Source organism: Penicillium expansum (assembly GCF_000769745.1).
Source record: "Penicillium expansum strain MD-8 chromosome Unknown contig348, whole genome shotgun sequence".
In the NCBI taxonomy this organism is placed as follows: Eukaryota; Fungi; Ascomycota; class Eurotiomycetes; order Eurotiales; family Aspergillaceae; genus Penicillium; species Penicillium expansum.
Window position 1 is genome coordinate 23,257 of NW_015971310.1, and position 19,541 is coordinate 42,797.

Here is a 19,541-nt window from a genome sequence, read left to right on the forward strand (position 1 = left end):
GGGTTTCTTATCAACGATATAACGAAACGAATTATCTGAGCATATCTTATGATGTTGCTCCTTTTCTATGTACATGCAGCATCACCTATTGAATAATAGCAACATCGTCACTGGGCCCCAGGACGTCTCCCTCTGCGACCAGCAGTCTCACACATTTCCCACTGACTGGTGCACAAATCTTAACCTCCATCTTGTTGGACTCGATCCAAATCTAAACATTGTTAGCTCGGTGCTTGGCTATTGATTTCGATGTCATTTGTACTCACTAGAGGGTCTCCTGCTTGAACCTCATCTCCCTCCTCGATAGCGCAACGGAAACATCTCCCAGGCAAAAGTGCCTTCACCCGCTCTCCTGCCATACCTTCGTTGCTTTCCTGCCCCCGACCTGGCCGCATTGTGATCGGATCGTATGGCTTGAGCAGATCGTCGAAGAAGTCCGCTTCATGCATTGCCTTTGATCGTTGCTCCCGAACCGCAGTGATATCCTCCTCGTTTGCTTCCAGCCACTTCTCATATTCATTGAGGTCTAGCTCGGTGTCAGAGATTTTGATGAGATCACTGGATGTTCCATCGGCCTCTGCTGCTGAAAGTTCTTCTTCTGTGACAGGGTAGAAACGAATCTGGTCCAGAAGTGAGAACATCCACGGGGCCTTCTCGCCCAGTCCGGGTTTGTGGAACTCATCCCAGATAGGGACCGTACGGCCGACGAGCTGATACCCGCCCGGCGAGTCGGTTGCATAAATGCATAGGTATTGACCAGCAATACCGACAGCGCCACGAGGAGTGAAAGATCGGGACGGGTTGTACTTCGTTCCGAATAGTCGATGGCGGGGATCCAGTGGCACAGCACAGGGAGACCCTTGGTACACATCACCAAGGCCTAATACAAGGAATGCGCCTTCATAGAGGTTGCTTTCCACCCGATTAGGGCTGTCAAGTCCATTCAGTTTCTGCAGGAACTCAATGTTGCTAGGGAGGTACGGTGCCGAGGAACGAATAGTCGAAGTATAGCGGGCAATGGCTTTGCGGCTCCTCTCATCGTTGAAAACGAGAGGCATAGATACGATGCGTGAGGGTAGTCGGGAGGGAAGCTCTGTCCCAAGAGAAATTTCGTGCGCGACCAGCGCGTCAAGGACTTGAGGTAGTGAGAAGTTTGCTTTCACGCGAACATGGAGGCTTCGGACTCCTGATGTGAGCTCCTCGACGCCTGGAATTGGAGAAGTTCTGTGCATCTCAATGAAGCTCATTATGTGAAATGTCTGCCGTAGCGTGAAGTTATCTTCATTGCCGAAGTCGAGCAACAAGGCTCGATCACCTGCTTGACAGCATCGAATGAAGCGGCCACCCTCGGAGATCTCCTTCACGGTCGGATTGGAGACAGCGACGGAGCTTGTTTGTCTCAAGTCTGCGTTGGTCAGCGGGCTGAGGGTAGCGATCGAATGCTCGAGAGCCATCGCAAGCCTCTGCGCATCATCAAGAGAAATAGGGTGCAACCGAAGGCGATCGCCTGGCCGCATCTGACCAAACTTCCACATCTCGGCCTCCGCGACTGTGGCAAACGCGACGAAGCCTCCCAGGCTTGGCCCATCTGCTGTCAAGACAACTGCCTCGTCACCTGTGAAGCTCACATTTCCGATTGAATAAGGACTGTCGTGGATGTTAGACGGATGCAGGCCAGCATCACCACCGGTTTGTCGTGCCCACTCCGGCCGTGGCCCGGTGAGACGGACTCCGAGCCGATTGCTATTATAGTGGACAGTCCATTTGCCATTGAACAGCTCCTGAAGCCCATCTTGTGTGAAATGAGTCGGACTACCGTGTGGCCCAGGGATAGCGCCAACGACCCATTCTCGGTTCTCGGGTATCGGCAGGGAATGGATTGGGAACTTTAGCAATGGAAGTTCCTCTTCTGTAATAGGTGCTAATGGAAGAAGATCACCAATGCGAAGGCTGCGTCCATTGTGTCCTCCGAGGTGACCGATTGCAAATGTCGAGCGGCTGCTTAGAACTTCAGGGACCTGAATACCACCTCGAACGGCAAGATAAACTCGGGAACCATTGGTTGCTGTGCCGATGGAAAGTTTCTGTCCAGCTTGGATTCTGATTGCCGTGCCAGGCTGCTTTTCTTCCCCGTCGACAGATATAGGGGCGTTAGCACCAACGACAGCAACAGTGGTCGAGGAATGGAAGAGCAGTGTCGGGCCTTGGATTGAGCACTCGAGTCCCGCAGCATTATCATCATTACCGACTATTTTGTTGGCGAGACGAAACGAGTAGGAATCCATTGGGCCAGAGGGCGGCACACCGATATGCCAAAGACCTTGACGGCCAGGGAAGTCCTGTACAGCCGTATCAGACCCAGCATCAATAACCTCGACGGCTTGAGCTTCGTATGGGAAAGTATTGAGCGATCCTGTCGTGAAGGCTCCGGAGTTGAACAACTCCCAAGCAACAATTTGCCGTAGATATCTCAGGTTCGTTTCCACGCCAGTAATTATTGTCTTTTCCAGAGCGTCTGAGAGCTTTCGAAGAGCTACAGCACGATCATCGCCGTGTGCGATAATTTTTGCAACCATCGGATCAAAAGACGACGATAGCTCCTGGCCTGAACTGACCCAAGTGTCAACGCGGACACCGGATGGAAACTCGACATTCAAAAGTTTCCCAGGAGAAGGTCGGAATTCTTGAACGGGGCTTTCGGCATAAACACGAGCTTCAATTGCTGCACCGAAGACAGGAACCTCATTTATCTGCTGAGGAAAAAGAGTAGTGCAATTATCCATGGCAATGCGCATCATACATTCGACAAGATCAAGGCCTGTTACTGCCTCGGTCACCGGGTGCTCGACCTGGAGACGTGTATTCATCTCCAGAAAGTAGAACTTCTCGGTATCGATGTCGAAGATGAACTCAATGGTACCTACATTGCGATATTGCAGGGAAGCAACCAAAGCAGCAGCAGCGCGGCGCATGTCAGCTCGTACTCTAGCTTGGACAAATCCAGCAGGGGATTCTTCGACAACTTTCTGGTTTCGACGCTGCAGCGAACAATCGCGCTCACCAGCACAAATAACTCGACCAGCGCCATCACCGAGCACCTGGACTTCAATATGTCGGGCCCTGTCGATGAAGTGCTCGATGAAAACCCCGTCATCGCCAAAATTTGCCTGTCCCAATCGACGGACACCATCAAATGCCTCCCGAAGTGCACCAATATCGGCGCACCGCTGAAGGCCGATTCCACCTCCGCCAGCGGTACTTTTTACCATCACTGGATAGCCAATTTTCTCCGCTTCTACCAGTGCATCTTCAAGACTGGTGACTAAACCCTTGCTTCCAGGAACAACAGGAATACCGGCGGTCATTGCGATATCACGAGCACGGTGCTTCAAGCCCAAATCACGCATTTGCTCCGGAGTCGGACCAATCCATACCAGACTTGCAGCCTCAACGGCAGCGGCAAAGTCAGCATTCTCTGAAAGAAACCCGTATCCAGGAATGACAGCATCAGCATTGGCTTTAATAGCCATAGCCAAGATCTGCTTGCCATTCAGATATGTGTCAGATACTGTGCTTCCAACGAGCGGAAGCGCAACATCAGCAGCGGTAACGTGCGGTGCGCGAGCATCGGCACTCGAATAGATAGCCACGGACAAGATCTTCATCTCACGCAAGGTCCGAATAATGCGCAGTGCGATTTCGCCGCGGTTGGCAACCAGAACCGTCCTAATACGCTTCTCGCCGATGCTTGTTGCAGGCGTAGTAGATGCAGCGCGCGACGATTCGGTGGTAGAAGTGTTGAGTGACTGGGTGTACCCTCGCCATCCGCCAAAACTGGTGACGTCTTTTGCATTCTCGAGACCAACAGACTCGCAGATAAACCCGTGAACCCACCGGCCGTCTCGCAGCTCAACTGATCCGATGCCCAAGGGCGCTGCAACGGTACCGAGGAAGCTACCCATCTTATCGAGCGGCATGTCCCAAACCTCCACTTCGATTGACTCTCCACCATCAGCAACCCTTTTCAGACCAGGTTTTGAGACTGGTCCTGTTGTATGCAGGGCAAATAGCTGATAACACGGGGCTGTGGTTGTAGCAGTGACCAAGGTTGCGCCCCGTGAGACCAAATCCTTGTTCAGAGGGAAGCCAGAAAGATGGGCACCAACTACCGCCAACTGCATCGAATTGAAGGTGGCAGGAATCCCAGTGCAAATCTCTTGGTATTCCACACCCGTCGCTCCTAACAAGCGCGGGGCATCAGACATCCACCGCCGGGCGAGCTCCAACAAACGCGGCTCTTCCCACGCGCCTCCTATCAGTGTGATACCAAAAGGAAGACCGTCTTCTCTCCAGCCAGCAGGAATTGCCAAAGCAGACCAATCCAGGAAATTCACGAAGTTGGTATATGTACCCAGTTGACTGTTTGCCACGACCGGCTCATCCTTGAGATCTTGCATCGAAGGGAATGTGGGAGCCGTGGGCACTAGCAGCGCGTCATATTTCCCAAAGATCTGCTCGATCTCACAGGACAGGTCCCGTCGATGGTACTCGCACGTGAAGAGATCTACAGCAGAGAATTTCTCGGCTTTCAAGATGATACTCCGAACAACCGGGTCCATGGCCTCGGCTGGCACTGAGCGAATGAACTTCTCGATAGCAGCATATCGTTCGGCAACCCATGGGCCTTCATACAGGAGGCTGGCAAGAGAGAAGAGGGGTGTAAAGTCAACGGGCTCTAGCTTCCACCCCAGCTGCTGGGCTTTGGTCAATGCATCCTGGTATGCTGCAGCCTGCTCGGTCCGGCCGAACCACTCAGGGTTGGAGCATATAGCTAGTGTTGGCTGTGAGGGCAAGGCTCCCCGAGGGGACTTGTGAGTCGCACAGTTGGCACGATCTCTTGAGTATGCATCTTGAATATCATATCCCTCGGCTAGTTGCAGGACCAGGTCGGCATCTTCCAGGGTTAGAGCGAAGATAGAAACACAATCAAGTGAACGGCACGCTGGTACTACGCCATGTGCACTCAAAGCCCCTCGCGTGGGTTTGAGTCCAACAAGATTATTAAACCCAGCAGGTATGCGACCTGACCCTGCTGTATCTGTGCCAAGAGAGAAAGGGACCAGTCCCTGGGCGACGACCACACTGCTCCCCGAGCTGCTACCACCACTGACGCGATTTGGATCGAAGGAATTGGCAACGGCTCCATATGGTGAACGCGTGCCGACAAGACCCGTGGCAAACTGGTCAAGGTTGGTCTTGCCAACTAGTATGGCTCCCTGGGATTTCAGCCGTTGCACGACTGTTGAATCTGCGGCGACAGGCTCGGTGCCAAATGATGGGCATGCGGCCGTTGTGCAGAACCCAGCGGCGTCGATATTATCCTTAGCGGCAAATGGCACGCCGAATAGTGGAAGATCTTTTCCCTGGGATCGAAGTGTTGTGATTTTCTTCCATTGTGTAATTATTTCTTCGGGCGTTGCCAATGAGATCCATGCATTTGATGTGTTTGTTTGTGCTCGTTCAAGCAGCGACAAAATGTGAGTTGGCTCGGAAACAGTATTTTGTAATTCACGCCATTGAGAAATTGACAGAGGCTGTTGCCCACTTCCAGTGGAATATCTTGAAGTCATTGGGAGGTTCTATACAATCATAGCATGCTGTCAGTCAAAGGAAGGATAACCCAGATTTCAGGAGTACACTGACGGGTGATACGGAAGATAGAGTGAAGTATAGTTTTATGTATCTCAATGTTATGGATAAAGAGGAATCTATATGCCTACAAATGTTCCCCTATATGACTATCCACCATCCAAAAGTTTCCGGTATCGATATCTACGCCCGTCATTGAAATTGCAAATGAGGGTGGACCGCGTTATCTACGCCGAGCCAAGAGCGCCCACAAGGTTGGCCGTCGCGCGCCGTCGCGCGCCGTCGCCGCTAACAATTTACATTATACCAGTCTACCCCGGACGCCGGTTAAGCGGCTCCAGATTTCTTCTCCGGTTTTTGCCGCTGCCTTGGTGCCTATGACTGTCAGAGTCTTCTAGTAACTCCTATAGTATATAGTAGAAGAACCTACGCCAAGACCACTAGGTGGACGATGGGTAATGGATGATGCCGATACGAATGAAAGGGATGAAGTTTTAAGATTAATAGATAAATGATTATATATATCTTCTATGTACCTATATGGAGCTATTACAGATGCTACTCGGTGGGTGCTATCAAGAAGTATCCCACGCCTACTGTGGCTGTGGCTGTGGCGCTCTTCATGGGAATGCACTCTACTACTTTTAGTTGGTATTGAATCACCGAACGTGAATGAATCGTAGTTGGATGGTTTGAGAACCATGTTGGGGAAATTCCCGGGAAGTTGCTAAGATAGTGATGTTATAGCAAGATGGAGGCCTAGGAGATCAATCAACGCAACCTGATGTTCGCTGCCTGTCGTTTGTATCGCATTCAATTTATAATACTGTGGCCCCTCCTTTCCACACCACTTAAAATTTTCTTCCTCTATAAAATCTCTATATAATAGAGACAAAGTTATACCTGCATGTCAGAAATGACTCGCCGCTGTAATCACCGGCTGCAGGCTTGCTTGCCCATTATTGAAGGAAAGTTAAGTAATGGCATATTGGAGTGCTGACCCTACAAAAACAGAACTGCTCGAAAAGGCAATTCACTGTCCAAATGCATCATGCGATAAAGCCCTATTATGTTTAACAGATTATCCCCATTTAGCCCGACATATATGCCATGCCTTGTTTATCATGGGTAAAATCCTAGCTCGGATACAGTCTCTAGTACTCCGTACTCCGCACAGTAATTACTTGCTAGCTTAGACAAAAGAACCCTCGGGGTTCCCAAGACCCCGAGACCCCGGTGCTTATTATCAACCAATATAGTGTTGCAAAGTCCAGAACGTTTCGTCAATTCCTGAAAGTTCTGTGGCGTTCCAGGCTTGCCGCAGGATAAGCAATCATTTGAAAATAAGTTTCTAGATATGCATGTCGAATGTATATGGATGCTCGGCCTGCAGTTGTTTAGATTGCATCCCCACTTGAGCGCTTGGGTTCGGTTATTTCTATGACATCCAGTCTACAGTCTACACGTGTACATTGCAGCCGATGAGGGATATGATTTGGGAAACTCGTCATTCACCCTTCGTTATGATTGCTGCTTTCACATGCTCGGACTAGTCCCTCAATCCTCAGGTTCCTTGTTTCTACGCAATTTTCACAATTCGCCTTCCATGTAAAGCTTTTCGTCATTCAACTACCCTGCTGCGCACTACTCCTATCTCCACGGAACCACGAGCGTCTTGTCTCTCTTTCCTGCTCGCCCGCCTTGCTTGGATTTTTGGTTTTCTTCTCTGGAATTGTGGTATTTTTGATAGGCTCCCACCAGCAACACGCTTAGGCTTCTATGAAGAAGATAGAACAAAAAAACAAAAAAGATGTGACCGACGCAGGGATCGAACCTGCAATCTCTTGATTCGTAGTCAAGCGCCTTGCCATTGGGCCAGCCGGCCTTGTTGTTGTGAGATTTTTCTCCAGTAGTGCTACATTATGTGGGGCTCGCTTATACGCGCCTATAGTCGCTTATATCCGCTTCGCTCATGTGACTTAAAGTATCAGACAAAAATGGCGAGTCAATGCTTGCAAAGTCGATATTTTGTGTCTGATAGGGTAGTTGTAGTCTTACTAATGTCGCTGCTTTTTTTGGTCACATTTCGCGTTTGTGATGAATTGGGTTGGTTGGGTTTTGGTCTCGTTATATATTTTGATCAGCCTGGTGATGACCACAAAGAAACAATGTTGATGAATATGAAGAATCGAGATATTACCAGTGTTGAGGAAAGCTAGCGTTGAGCTAGAAAGAAAATGTATATGATCAATGTATCTAATGGAGGAGGAGGAGGTTGTCAAAGAAACCGACCAAGGCTGCGTGGGCGCTATGTATGGAAGACGCGATCTGTTCGAATAGGAATTAATGTCATGATAAAAGCCTGCAACAAATAGTTAAAGCCAGAAGCTTGTCGTCCATATGAAGACCTAAAAGCACGCGGGACATAAGCATAGATCGAAATGATCGCAGCGGGTGAGTCTAGCGAAACATTATTTGAAAACCTGATTGAACCCTGGATATCACACAAGATTAGCTAACACGCATATATAATTTGCCTTATACTTTAAAAAGCCTCGTGTTGTGTACCAGGTTGCTCGAGGCAGTTTTGTCCGACATGTAATTGTGAAAGAAACCATTTAGCTTTAGAGTAGGGGAATAGTACGAGCTATTCTATAGCATTATTATACGAACTGGAACCAATGATAGATCGACAATAAGGTAACCGGGCCTGAATAATACAGCTATTTTTGAAAACAGCCTTAAAAATAGACAATCAACAAGTCAATGGGTATGACCGATTTCTTGAGCAGATAATTTCCACATAGCCTGGAGTAACCAAGGTAGACACCTAAAATTCATGAATCTGGGATTTCCAACCGCCTCAGATATTGAATATTGACATCACAGTAGCAAGGGCAACATCAAAAGAAAGACCACCCAGACTAGAGTCCTAACTCAATCACGGAAGACATCATGGTTGTACCACAAAGCGCAAAGAAAGCACAAGTTATGTCCCAACACAAGATATGCTAGCAATAGTTTACAAGCAGAGATCCCGGCTGCCGGACATTACTCAGACTAACATGGTCACGGACTGAGTTACCTAGATAGGTAATGTAATCCATTAGAATAGACTCATCTACTAAAAGGTAGATCAAATACCATACTTGAATGATAGAGCAGTATAATGCAATTGCATCAAGTGTGCATTAGCGTGCCTAAGTGAGATGTGGAGCTCTTAGATACCCGGGAACTGATATGCATTGACAGGTATATCTGATGCCTGGCATCTCAATTATTCTCCTTTGTTTTTCTTCGCGACACTGCATGTGTAACACGCATGACCCAGTGCTCTAGGTCATAAGTATTTTGTGCACAAGGACTAGCTGATGTATTTATGTACTGCTTGCTTCTGCTCGTGCAGACCTATGATGGACAGGGGAAGACTGTGACACACAGACAAAGATGTGACTCGATACCATAGACATGTCATTTTTAGGTGCACATAATGTACACAGTTGCATATCACTGCTAGTTGGGGTTGGTTTGTCAATAGACAAGCACCTGGTCGGTACTAGGTGTTCCGCAGTGGTACGCGCTAGGCAACATAGTCCTCAAGTCTGTAGATGTATTTCCTCTGTACCTTCATCAGAAACGAATAAGCAGTATCGAACCTGTTTCTGGTCGGCACACAAAAGCCCACACTCCCTATGAACCTATAAGCACACCTACGCTCGCAACCCCGCACTCTTACGTATAGGATTAAAAACACGGCTTATATATATTATATAGTACAGTAGCTGTTATACAAAATAATACAAGCGGCTATCTCGTCTACAGAATAACGCTAGTCCACAATAAAATAAACCCCCGGGCGAAGATCCCAAAAAGTGAGCATGCAAATGTCAAAAAAGCCATCCCGGTCAGAGTAAGCGGCGCTATTGATTTTAGTACACAATAGGTATCGAACGGTGGGTCTGTCGATCTTTCATCTGGAAATAATGTGACAAGATTCAATAGTTTGTGGGAAACTTGGACGGGATCAAACCAAGATCGTGGCAGTCGGTTAATAGCGTGGAGCATCTACGGAGGAAATGAATTATAAATAAATAATATGACATGATTCAAGTTAGATCAAAGGGTTCGGTTTCGGTTTCGGTTTCAATTCCCACTTCAACGCTAGGACCGAAATCCAATATGTGACCGGGTCAGACCATACCACATATATAACATATTATACTGCTCCGCGTACTCCGTAGTCCAATTCAATTATTCACAAATATGTACAGAGTACAAAATAAGTACCCCGATGTAGTCCTAGTAGTCGTCCGGAGTATACGGTGAGACTCAAGCTCGCACGAACCTACCCATCGATCTACGCACGATCATCGCAACCCAAATCCTGACATGAGACAGCTCACAAATCCCGCAGTTGACACCTCCGATGGAAAAAAAAAGCAAAGCCCACACATCCCACCTTACCAAGCAGGGACGTTATTGTGATCGACACGCACGTCCCCGATCGAGGGCTGAACACTCATGACAGCGCAGAAAGGAAGACGCACACACACGTAGCACTCAACATCTATGTACGACGTACGGAGTAACGGAGCACATGTACGGTACTTGCCTAACATAACTCCAGATGTGCATATGTACTTGCACACAACGAAGTGTCAGACGCCGAATTCACCGCTATATGATGGGTCGGATGCATGTATTTGGATCCCGAATGGCTTAGTGGGGGTGGACAGGACACTGATAGGGAGTTCATTCGTGCTAGGGAGGATACCAAGGGCGGGAACGGGATCGGAAAGCGTAAGGCGCAGAACCGGGGTTTGGTTGGGGCTTTTGTCTTGGGTTTGTTGACAAGTGACAGAGGCAGGGTTGCGAAGGTACTCAACGGTAAGGGGGGTGGATGAAGGTTTCCATGTGCTATAATTCGATCAAGCTCGACCAAAAGCTGAATGTGTGCATGCTGCACGACTTTTGTTGGGTGCGTGTTTGGGTTTCAAATCGGCCAGTCGTGGTCGCCGGAGATACTGGATACACTAGATACCGGGGTTTGGACCGGTGGCTTGCATATCCGCTTCCCACTGATGTGGGACTAGGTTACGGGGTTCACTTCCTGTTTGTATAGATCCCGTATGAGGGTATGAGATGCTTGCTTTTTCGGGGGGTTACTTTTCATGATGTCGAGGTACGTCGCGCATTCTAGATGTGCATATTTTTGGTATCTACTTCTTTGCAGCAGAATAATGTACAATATACGGAGTGTGGAGTACATAGATGTAACTGCAACCCTGACCGCGATTTTTTTCTTCTTTCGCGTATTGGATATCACTTTTACAATATGAGTTCAACCAAGGGGGTTGCAGTCCCCTAACCGGAGTCTCAAATTTGGATATACTATGTATGTACTTCGTACGGAGTACATACTGCTAAGAGGTCGTAGAACCTACATCGTATATCGTGCCCAACCCTGCAAAGGATTCCACTTTACTCGGTAATATGACCGAAGCCTAAGATCTGCAGCCAAGTAAGTTTTTTTTGGGGTCATCTCAGGACCCCATAAATGTGTCTTCCGGGGGTAGGTCGGGGAAATTAGAAAAAGTAAAAATGAAACAAAAAATGAAACAATACGCATAACACGTCTCCCACAGATCTCTCTACTAGCAGGTACAATATTGTAATAGTAGTACTCCATAATGTGATGTTGAAGAAAATCCTAATTTAGATCTCGGGTCGGAACTGAATCTGAAAGGGCTGGGAAGCAAGAAACTCCTAAAGGGGATAGTTGATATTTCACAATAAGCGATATACGGTTCAGCCTATCACTGGCCATTATCATAAATGTTTAATTAATATGCTTTAACTCCACATCGAAATGAAGTCTGATTACAATATAAATACTTCAATAAAATAAGGCTTCAGGGCTTTCAGAAGGCAAAATGCCCGAACATGGCCCGTTTAGGCATCAGATCGTATCTGAATTCACGTGGCACAAAGTAAAGTCAGTTCCATGGTCTGGAGTGGTTGCTGTGAAATCTGTGAAATCTGTGGATTTGTAGGTTTGTTAAAATGTGGACTCGGAGGGACCGAAAAGTCGAAGTTTAAGTCGGGCGCCATGCAGCTGTCAGTTCACGTCAATTTGGAATTAATTTAAACCTTGAAAGTTTGGACTTTGACTTTATTATAAACATGAGATTCAATGCAATGCAATGCTTATAATATATCAGAACAGATCAAATCATACAACATAGCTACTATCCTAATCCAGACTCTAACTGTCAAAAGCTTAAAAGGACCCTAGCCCTAGACCATGGTAACGAGGTTGATAGTTGGTAACTCGACGTCATGAAATCAAAACTCAAAAATGGGGTCGATTTTGACATATTCCCAGGTTGAGCATGGAGTATGCTGTATGTACTCCGTACTGTTATATGATATCCACTAGTTTACGGGTCTATCAATTTGGAATTTAGTGGTTCAAACCATGGTTGAGTGTTCTCCCACCGGCCCGAAAACCACCGACTTTAGGGAAATGGTATAGCTGGAGGGAAAAAAAGATATTTTTGATATCCATCTTGATCTGTAAAGGGTATATCCCCCCCAGACTCACAAGACCGTGGAGAGAGATCTATCCTCAGCGCCGAAAGATAAAAAGAAAAGTGGCACCACAAGCCGCGGGTAGAATAAGATCCACGTTTCCGCGGGACGCGAGCAAAGAAAATGGATTAGTGTCGATGGAGACGAAGTGGAGACAGGTTGCGCGGTGGGCAGCTGAGATCTGGTTGCGTACAACATACTCCGTAACTCCATATTGCTTGACCTTTCACATCCACATTGGCGCTTATATGGAGAAAGTGACAAATGTCAGAAAATAAATTAAAATAGAATTGTTTTTTTTTTTCATGCAGATTTGAAAGTCAAAAGATCCTTTAAACACCTAGTAATGCAATTTTCGCGGGTTTTGTCCAGGGCACTCAATGCAATGGAAATGGGGTGCAACAAAAGAAAAGAAAACCACAGAGGAAATCATAGAAATGATTTAATGGGATTCCCAATGCCATAGTTTGTCGTATACCCTTTTTGCCTGGTGATTTCCAACAAAATAAGTTCCCGCTTGGTAAACGCGACCAAAGAGAAAGGGTATCAAAATATAATGTCTGATCAAAGTCTCCGTACCGGACGGCAATGCGACATGTAGAGTGAAGTCGAGTGACCTGGAAGGTGAGAAAGGAATAAAACAAAACAAAACATTAAAAGAACACATAGGAAAAAGAAAGAAAGAAAATGTCAGTCTATCGAGCTTCGCCGTAATCCTCAACCCCATGTCTCGTAAATGGTAGGGATATAAAAGCCTCCCAGTCGTAAAATGAATAAAACGCCGACGTTGCGTATGCCGTATAACGTTGAAGAATGAACAGAAAGAATGAAAAAAAAAGGCCGTGATCAAACCCGAACCTCTAGGTCCAGGTTCATCGCCACTCTAGTGATGAGGAGAGGGCATGTGCTCCGATCCATCGACATCACTAAAAGGTGACTGTCGTTGAGACTCCGTATCCGCACCACTGCGCATTTGGTTCCGTAGTGCAGGAAGCTGTCGTCTCCGAGCATTGATAAACCAGTTACTAATCTGTATTAAAAAAAAGATAGCATTAGCAAACCATTCACAAACCAATTGCCAGTCCAGTTTGTAAGAATGCTCACCTGACTAATCGAAAGCCCCGTTCTTGTCATGAACATTTGCTTATCCTCCTCACTCGGATAAGGATGATCAAGATGCTCATGGAACCAAGCCCGCAAAATGTCTGTGACAGGCTTGGGCAAATTCCCCCGTCTCCGCTTCGTCTTGGGATCAATCGGGTCCCCCATGATCCCGAAATTCCCTTGCCCATGCCCCATCATCTGTGGTGACATCTGCTCATCCCCGTACCCGGTAGCAGGGTGGCCAAACGGCGACTGAGGGTGCATGATGGGCTGGGCAAAGTGCTCGCCGCGCGGATCTGCGGACATGGCTGCTGCCGTCGGCCCGGGCTGGCGGTATTCCTGCGCGACAAAGGGGTCGGAGCGTGGCGGCCGCTCGGGATACCCGGTGCTGGAGGATGGGTTCATTGCGCGGCCGGGGATGGAGTCCAGGTCGCGGATTGGGGGCAGAATTGGGCTGGGACCGCGGGATGCGTTCTCGGGTAGATGCATGTGGTGGCCTGGTTCTGGCATGCGGGGTTGGTGATCTGCGCCGCGGGAGACTGTGTATTCGCGGTGAGAGTCGTACGGCATTTGGTTGGGTTGATTGCCATATGGGATTGAGCGGGGGTCGGCCGTTTCGTGACCCGAGGGTGGGCGGTCTTGTGAGTGGCGGGGAGTGGTGTAGAATGGGGAGGTTGATTCGATTTCATCGTGGAGATGGGCTGGAAGGAGCTGGGGGGATGTTAGATATTGATTCCAGGTTGCATTTCTTGGAGGGATTTAGAGTTATATCTTACCTCGCGGAACGAGGGGAGGGTTTGGTGAGGGTGTCCGGTTGACGATTGGGTTGTATACGAAATAGCCATATTGGTATCTTCGTCTACCTCATGGGACTGTGACATAGACAAGGTATTTGGGGAGGGACAAGAATAGAGAGGTCTGTAGGTAAAGAGTTTCACAATGTATTATAAAATAGAACTATACTCGACACAGTCAGAATCGAATATCAGACGGGAAGTTTTGTAGTTTCGAAGATCGAGATTCCCCAGAAAAGGTAAAAAAGGTATAAAAGGGAAGGGATGAGGGGCGAAAGTATCCAAAGAAGCACTCACCAGGAAAGCAGGCTGATTTTACGTTGACATGGTAAAATTAAAAAAAAAGAGAAAGGCCAAGATTATATGCAAGGTTGGGGAATGAGGGCAAAGATGGAAATGTGGTTTCCCAAATAATGCAGGGCCCCGTACATTATTTCAACTAAAAAAAAAGTGGTCCCAAAATCTACTCTGTACGGAGTACATTAAAGTAAATTAAAAATAAAAATAAAATAAAAATAAAAAAGAACCAGCTATTACATGTCCATGGAAAAGCAAGAACAGGGGGGGCCGAAAAATGACGATCGTGGGCTTGGTGGATACATGAAGTCGGAGCACCAGCGCTCCGTGTTAAGAGCATGCAGAGCGGAGAAGAGGGCGTAAATCTTGAGAAAGGTGCGGGTTCCTTAAGGTTGACAGATAGAGTCTTTCTTTGGTTGTCAATGGAATAGTCTTAGCGTCAGGATCTATCAGGATCTATCGCACGAACTACTCCCCGGTTCCATATATGGTAGGTATTTTAAGAGTTCCAAGGTTTTGATTGGATGTTTCGGAGTAAAGGAATTTTTGAAAGAATTAATTGAAAATCGAATACGGAGTAATAATCACAAAAGTAATAATAAAAGTAACTGTGGTTCACTAGTGGACGTCAAATTCGGGGATCCCATGTCAGTGCTTATAAGCGGCCAATGTTTCTATTTACCCTAAAAACTAGATCTTTCAAGGTCCTTTGAAACCAAACTAATGACAAGACAGAACAGTACACTTGGAAATTAAAATGTATAATAGAACAATAAAATAAAAAAATCCATTGTAGGAAAGGTTGGGGAAGAGGGGATGTCCGGCAGACAGCCACAGGAGTAAGGAGGGGGGGGGGGAATTCTGTCATAATGTGCCTGAGTCAGGCTAAAGTTAATTACCTTGTATTCTGTAATTAAATATATTTTAAATCGAGTCACATCCACATTAATTTTTCTGTGGGGGATCTGAGAGAGGTACTCCCCTCGGAGTAGTTCGTGGCAAAATGCATACGGAGTACAGGAAAGAAACATCCACTCCCACGGAAGAGGAAAGAGACAACTAGAGCGTCCAGTCCGAAGATAACAACCAAACCTCTCTCGTATGGTTAAAAAAAAAAAGCAAAAAAAAAAAGAGTCCAAGGTGGATCTACTAGACAGACACCGAACCGAAGGAAAAGATCGCCGCTCCAAGATGAATTGTTACTGGTTCCAAAAAGATCGTGTTCCGAGGAGAGCTTGACCCGGATGGTGGGTACAAAAGAGAGAGAGAGGTTCTGGATTTCATTCGGACGAATCAGAAATTGCATAGGTGACGCCTCGGATCGATCGCAGATTGCCTAGAGCCTCTCATCGGTGGGCACGGTGATTGATCGACCAATCTGAAAGGGAGAGGGGCTGGTATTGGTTTACAGGGATAGATCGCCTAAGGATTCTTCAATTTGTATCTCCACTTCTTCGAGAGCTTGTGGCGTCAGGACTTTTTTTTTTTTTTTTGGTTTCGGGATTTCTTTTCTGTCTCCGTATGTCAGATCAAGGATCACCCGGAGAACCCACTTTGGTTTTTCCCTTTTTCCCCCCTCCTATTTTCACGTTATGCACTCGTGAGCTGGTGACTTTGTGGCTGCTCATATGATTGGAGTAAAGAAATGCTCGCATATGATATCTCTTAGGTGTGTCGCATTTTAGGTACTTCGCTTGTCACCGATCGCAGATTGAGTGATTTGCGCTAACTGGGGGTCATTGGATCTTTGCCTCGCGTATCGCCTCCATATACGATGTAATCTAGACCACTATGTATATTCCGTGTTCCCGAGCAGTTTCTCAGCTTGACACCATATTGCACTAACAGACCCGCTCTAGAAACTAGTCATATTCCGACAATTCAATAATGCCGCAAACCTGTCATGTTTGGAGATCCCTGGACTAAACGCAAGCTGAGGGTGATCAAGCCCCGTGCAAGCCAGCCAATCAGATCGTAGCAATGGAGTTCCTTTTCCTCGATTTTTCTGTGATTGGATAGGTTCCTGGTGAATCCTGTGGCACAATGTACTGTGAAAAAAGTGTCAGAATACTATCATATTGGAATTGTTGTCAATCCCCTGTACGGAGTACTCCGTAAGTACAGCCCTATATCATGACCCCTACGGAGTACAATACCCGTCTATATCTGACACCCGAGTCTATTTTCTTCAAAGTTTGGTAACCGAACTTAACACCGCAGTCACCTCGGGCCCTAAGGTATGGCCTATGTTGTATGTCCTTTAGGCCCGTATTGTATTCGAGTTAAAATTCGATCCACCCATCAAAAAGGAGGATCCATTTACTAAATAAAATGAAACCGAGAATTATTCCGATCGGAAATGGAGTCAGCCTCGAAGCTTCGGATCTACCGAGACTTTTCTTTGATTCGCTGTTCCAGAGATCTGGTTTGAGAAAATAAGAACGTCAAAGTTTGATTTCATGAAAATTCTCAAAGGTCATCCATACCCCTAAGCTAACAAGGAAAAAAGGGGAAAGAGAAAAAGAAAGGAAATAAAGAAAGAAGTTGAAATCCCAACCGATCATCATACCTGCCATGCCCTGAGGCCCCATTCACGAGATCAGAGATCGTGCATGAAGGAATGCAGATCATCGGATCTCGCAGGCAACCAGGATCCCTGGGAAAAATGACTGGTCCAAAATGCGGGTGATTGGTCGTCTCAAAGCTTGGAGCGCTATTAGAGGGGAAATTGGAGAGGGGTAAACATACAACTTGCCTCTGGCTCTTCTTGCATACACTTTGGGTCTGGATACCCTAGCGTCGGAGGAATTACTCCAGATCGGTGGAAACCATATACTTGATCCATGGATGCATGCAGTATTTGTCATTTCCGTTTCCCGGTGCTTGGGTCTACCGGGGGTTTATTTTGTATTTATATTACTTGTAATTTTACATTATATTTTATTATTTTATTATCTTATTATCTTACCCGGGTCCAATTTTGGGGTGTTCAACCTTATTTCATTATTCTGACATTTGAGCTTCTATTTTATCTATTACGGAGTATAAGGATTCGAGATACTGAATTACTCAGAATTCCTTCTACAAGCAACTCTTTGGTGAACTGCCGAAAGGAGGTCCAATTATTCATTTCTTCTTTCTATGTGTGTATCAGAAAACAACTGCCATTGGGGCATAACAAAATATGCCTAGTGAGGCCCATAGCAGTATGCTACATAATACTAGTACTCCATAGCATAGTAACACAATAATACAACCTAAGGCACCTCAAAAGAGCCCTCTGCATAAAGCCAACCTCAAATTAAATGTCTACACCGTTAATAGGTGCGTGCCTTCCGGCATATGCCTGGCTAAAATCTGGACAATCCGAATTGTTTGCTTATTTGGCTGCCCAAAACAACATAGACTCGTGTCACCGTAGGAGTATTCATGCATGATTTAGATGTGCCAAGGGTATAGTTCATGACAAGGCCACCAATCCCTCACCGTCATGCGAGGTGACATAGCCGACTCTTTTTTTCTATTGGTTCAATTAATACTTTATTGATTTTAGATGGAGCCTTGCCTTTTTAAATGACGTAGGTGGGTGTCAGACCTCTCTTTCTTGAACGGGTAAGGCACTTAGGCAGGGTCCGGATATATAATTCCTGTACCCATGGATTGATATGACTTGCTGGACGTAACAAGGCGTAGCGACCGACCGGAGCTCGGGTGATGGATCGGTGGTTATGATGCATTAGTGCCTGACTGGGCGCTATAGACGGTGTCGACAGTACTTTGTTTCTTTGTCTGCTTTCTGCTCGGCAAGAGCTTTGCTACCCTTGTCGGCTACCCTTGGAGCCGAGATCCCGTCACCTTACTCGATTAGGAAAGACCCCGATTCAATGTGAGATGTCAGAACCATCACTTCCTGCTACTTCCTGGTACAATATCATTGGCGGTACAGGCAACCACATATTTTAGTCTTAAATGGCACTCGCTTCATTTTTGAACCGGAAGATCATCTTTGAGTACGGAGTAGCGAGGAAGATATGGTTATCCTATTTATCACATGTCCTAAACAGGCCACCCAAACTCGATCCCGAAATATACCTGCAACGTCCCATCCCTGGAGACTCTTTCACCAAGAGTAATATGGTAACAGTCTCAGCTGATAGGTTACGTGCTTAACAAAGCGAAGGAGACATAAATCAAGTTCAAGCGCTTGGATTGTTTCCTATCTACAGGAAGCACTAATGTGCAAGGATGGCATTACATTCATACTCGCCGGCGTAGCCGCGCCATCCTAGCAACCCCGCATTGTGGTGACTATGCCAACGAGGATGGTACCAAGCTTACGGTTTATATTGTAGGCCCTCTTTGAACCTTTTGACATCATAGTATCATTGCCCAAGGCTATAACAATTTGGTCCCGTTGAATGATCCCCAGCAGAAATCTCCGAGAATTGCCCCAGCTTCGAACAACATTCCGCGCCTGTAACTCGTCTGTTCGGGCGTTGCTTCCACAGCGGTAAAACGTCTCTCTCTCACACCATCGGAGAGAAGTCTCCAGCCTGCAGCAGGTGACACAACAGCGCATCCTCGGCAAAATATTGCCCAGTTTTGTTTCTTTATTCTTCCACTTATTGAGCGCAGCAATTGTACCCTACGAAATTGCTGATATACCTGCTCTTCTTCTGATCAAGCTCATCAGTGATATCGTCAGATACTCCTGAGCAAGAGTTTAAACTTCGATATGAACTTGCTGTAGCAAACTTTGAGACAAAGAGTGAGTGTTGACGCTTATATTTCGAGTTTGTTTGCCTAGTGTTTTTTTCTTGGCTGGTGTGGAGGCTGGTTGAAGAAGAAACAGAACTGGTTCGGTGGCCGCTGTAGATGGCGGCTTCACCAGGTCTTTGTGAGATGTAAGAGTATCAGGCTACGAAATAGCAACCTCACAATGGACAATAAGAAGCAGTGGCGCATCCACGACGCCCTTCCTTGATTTAGAAGTGTGACTGTCAAAGCTCACAAAAGTAGAGAGAGATCATTACTGTGAGCGCTTCTTGCGCGCCCAAGGAGGTAGTAAAGGGGAAATTGAAGTATGAGAGCCAAGTCTGGAAGGTG

At 46.7% G+C, this 19,541-nt stretch overlaps 2 protein-coding genes across 2 annotated transcripts; both read right to left on the bottom strand.

Moving 5' to 3' along the window:
* Window positions 1-85: 85 nt before the first annotated feature.
* PEX2_097550 (Urea carboxylase) lies at window positions 86-5,630 on the bottom strand (the record flags this gene model as incomplete). The annotated part of the gene is made up of 2 exons (XM_016747025.1): window positions 86-211; window positions 267-5,630. 2 exons carry the CDS (start codon window positions 5,628-5,630, stop codon window positions 86-88), a joined length of 5,490 nt encoding a protein of 1,829 aa, XP_016598594.1.
* A 7,493-nt stretch (window positions 5,631-13,123) lies between these two features.
* On the bottom strand, window positions 13,124-14,225 carry PEX2_097560 (homeobox domain-containing protein; the record flags this gene model as incomplete). The annotated part of the gene is made up of 3 exons (XM_016747026.1): window positions 13,124-13,270; window positions 13,345-14,055; window positions 14,121-14,225. 3 exons carry the CDS (start codon window positions 14,223-14,225, stop codon window positions 13,124-13,126), a joined length of 963 nt encoding a protein of 320 aa, XP_016598595.1.
* Between the last annotated feature and the right edge of the window lie 5,316 nt (window positions 14,226-19,541).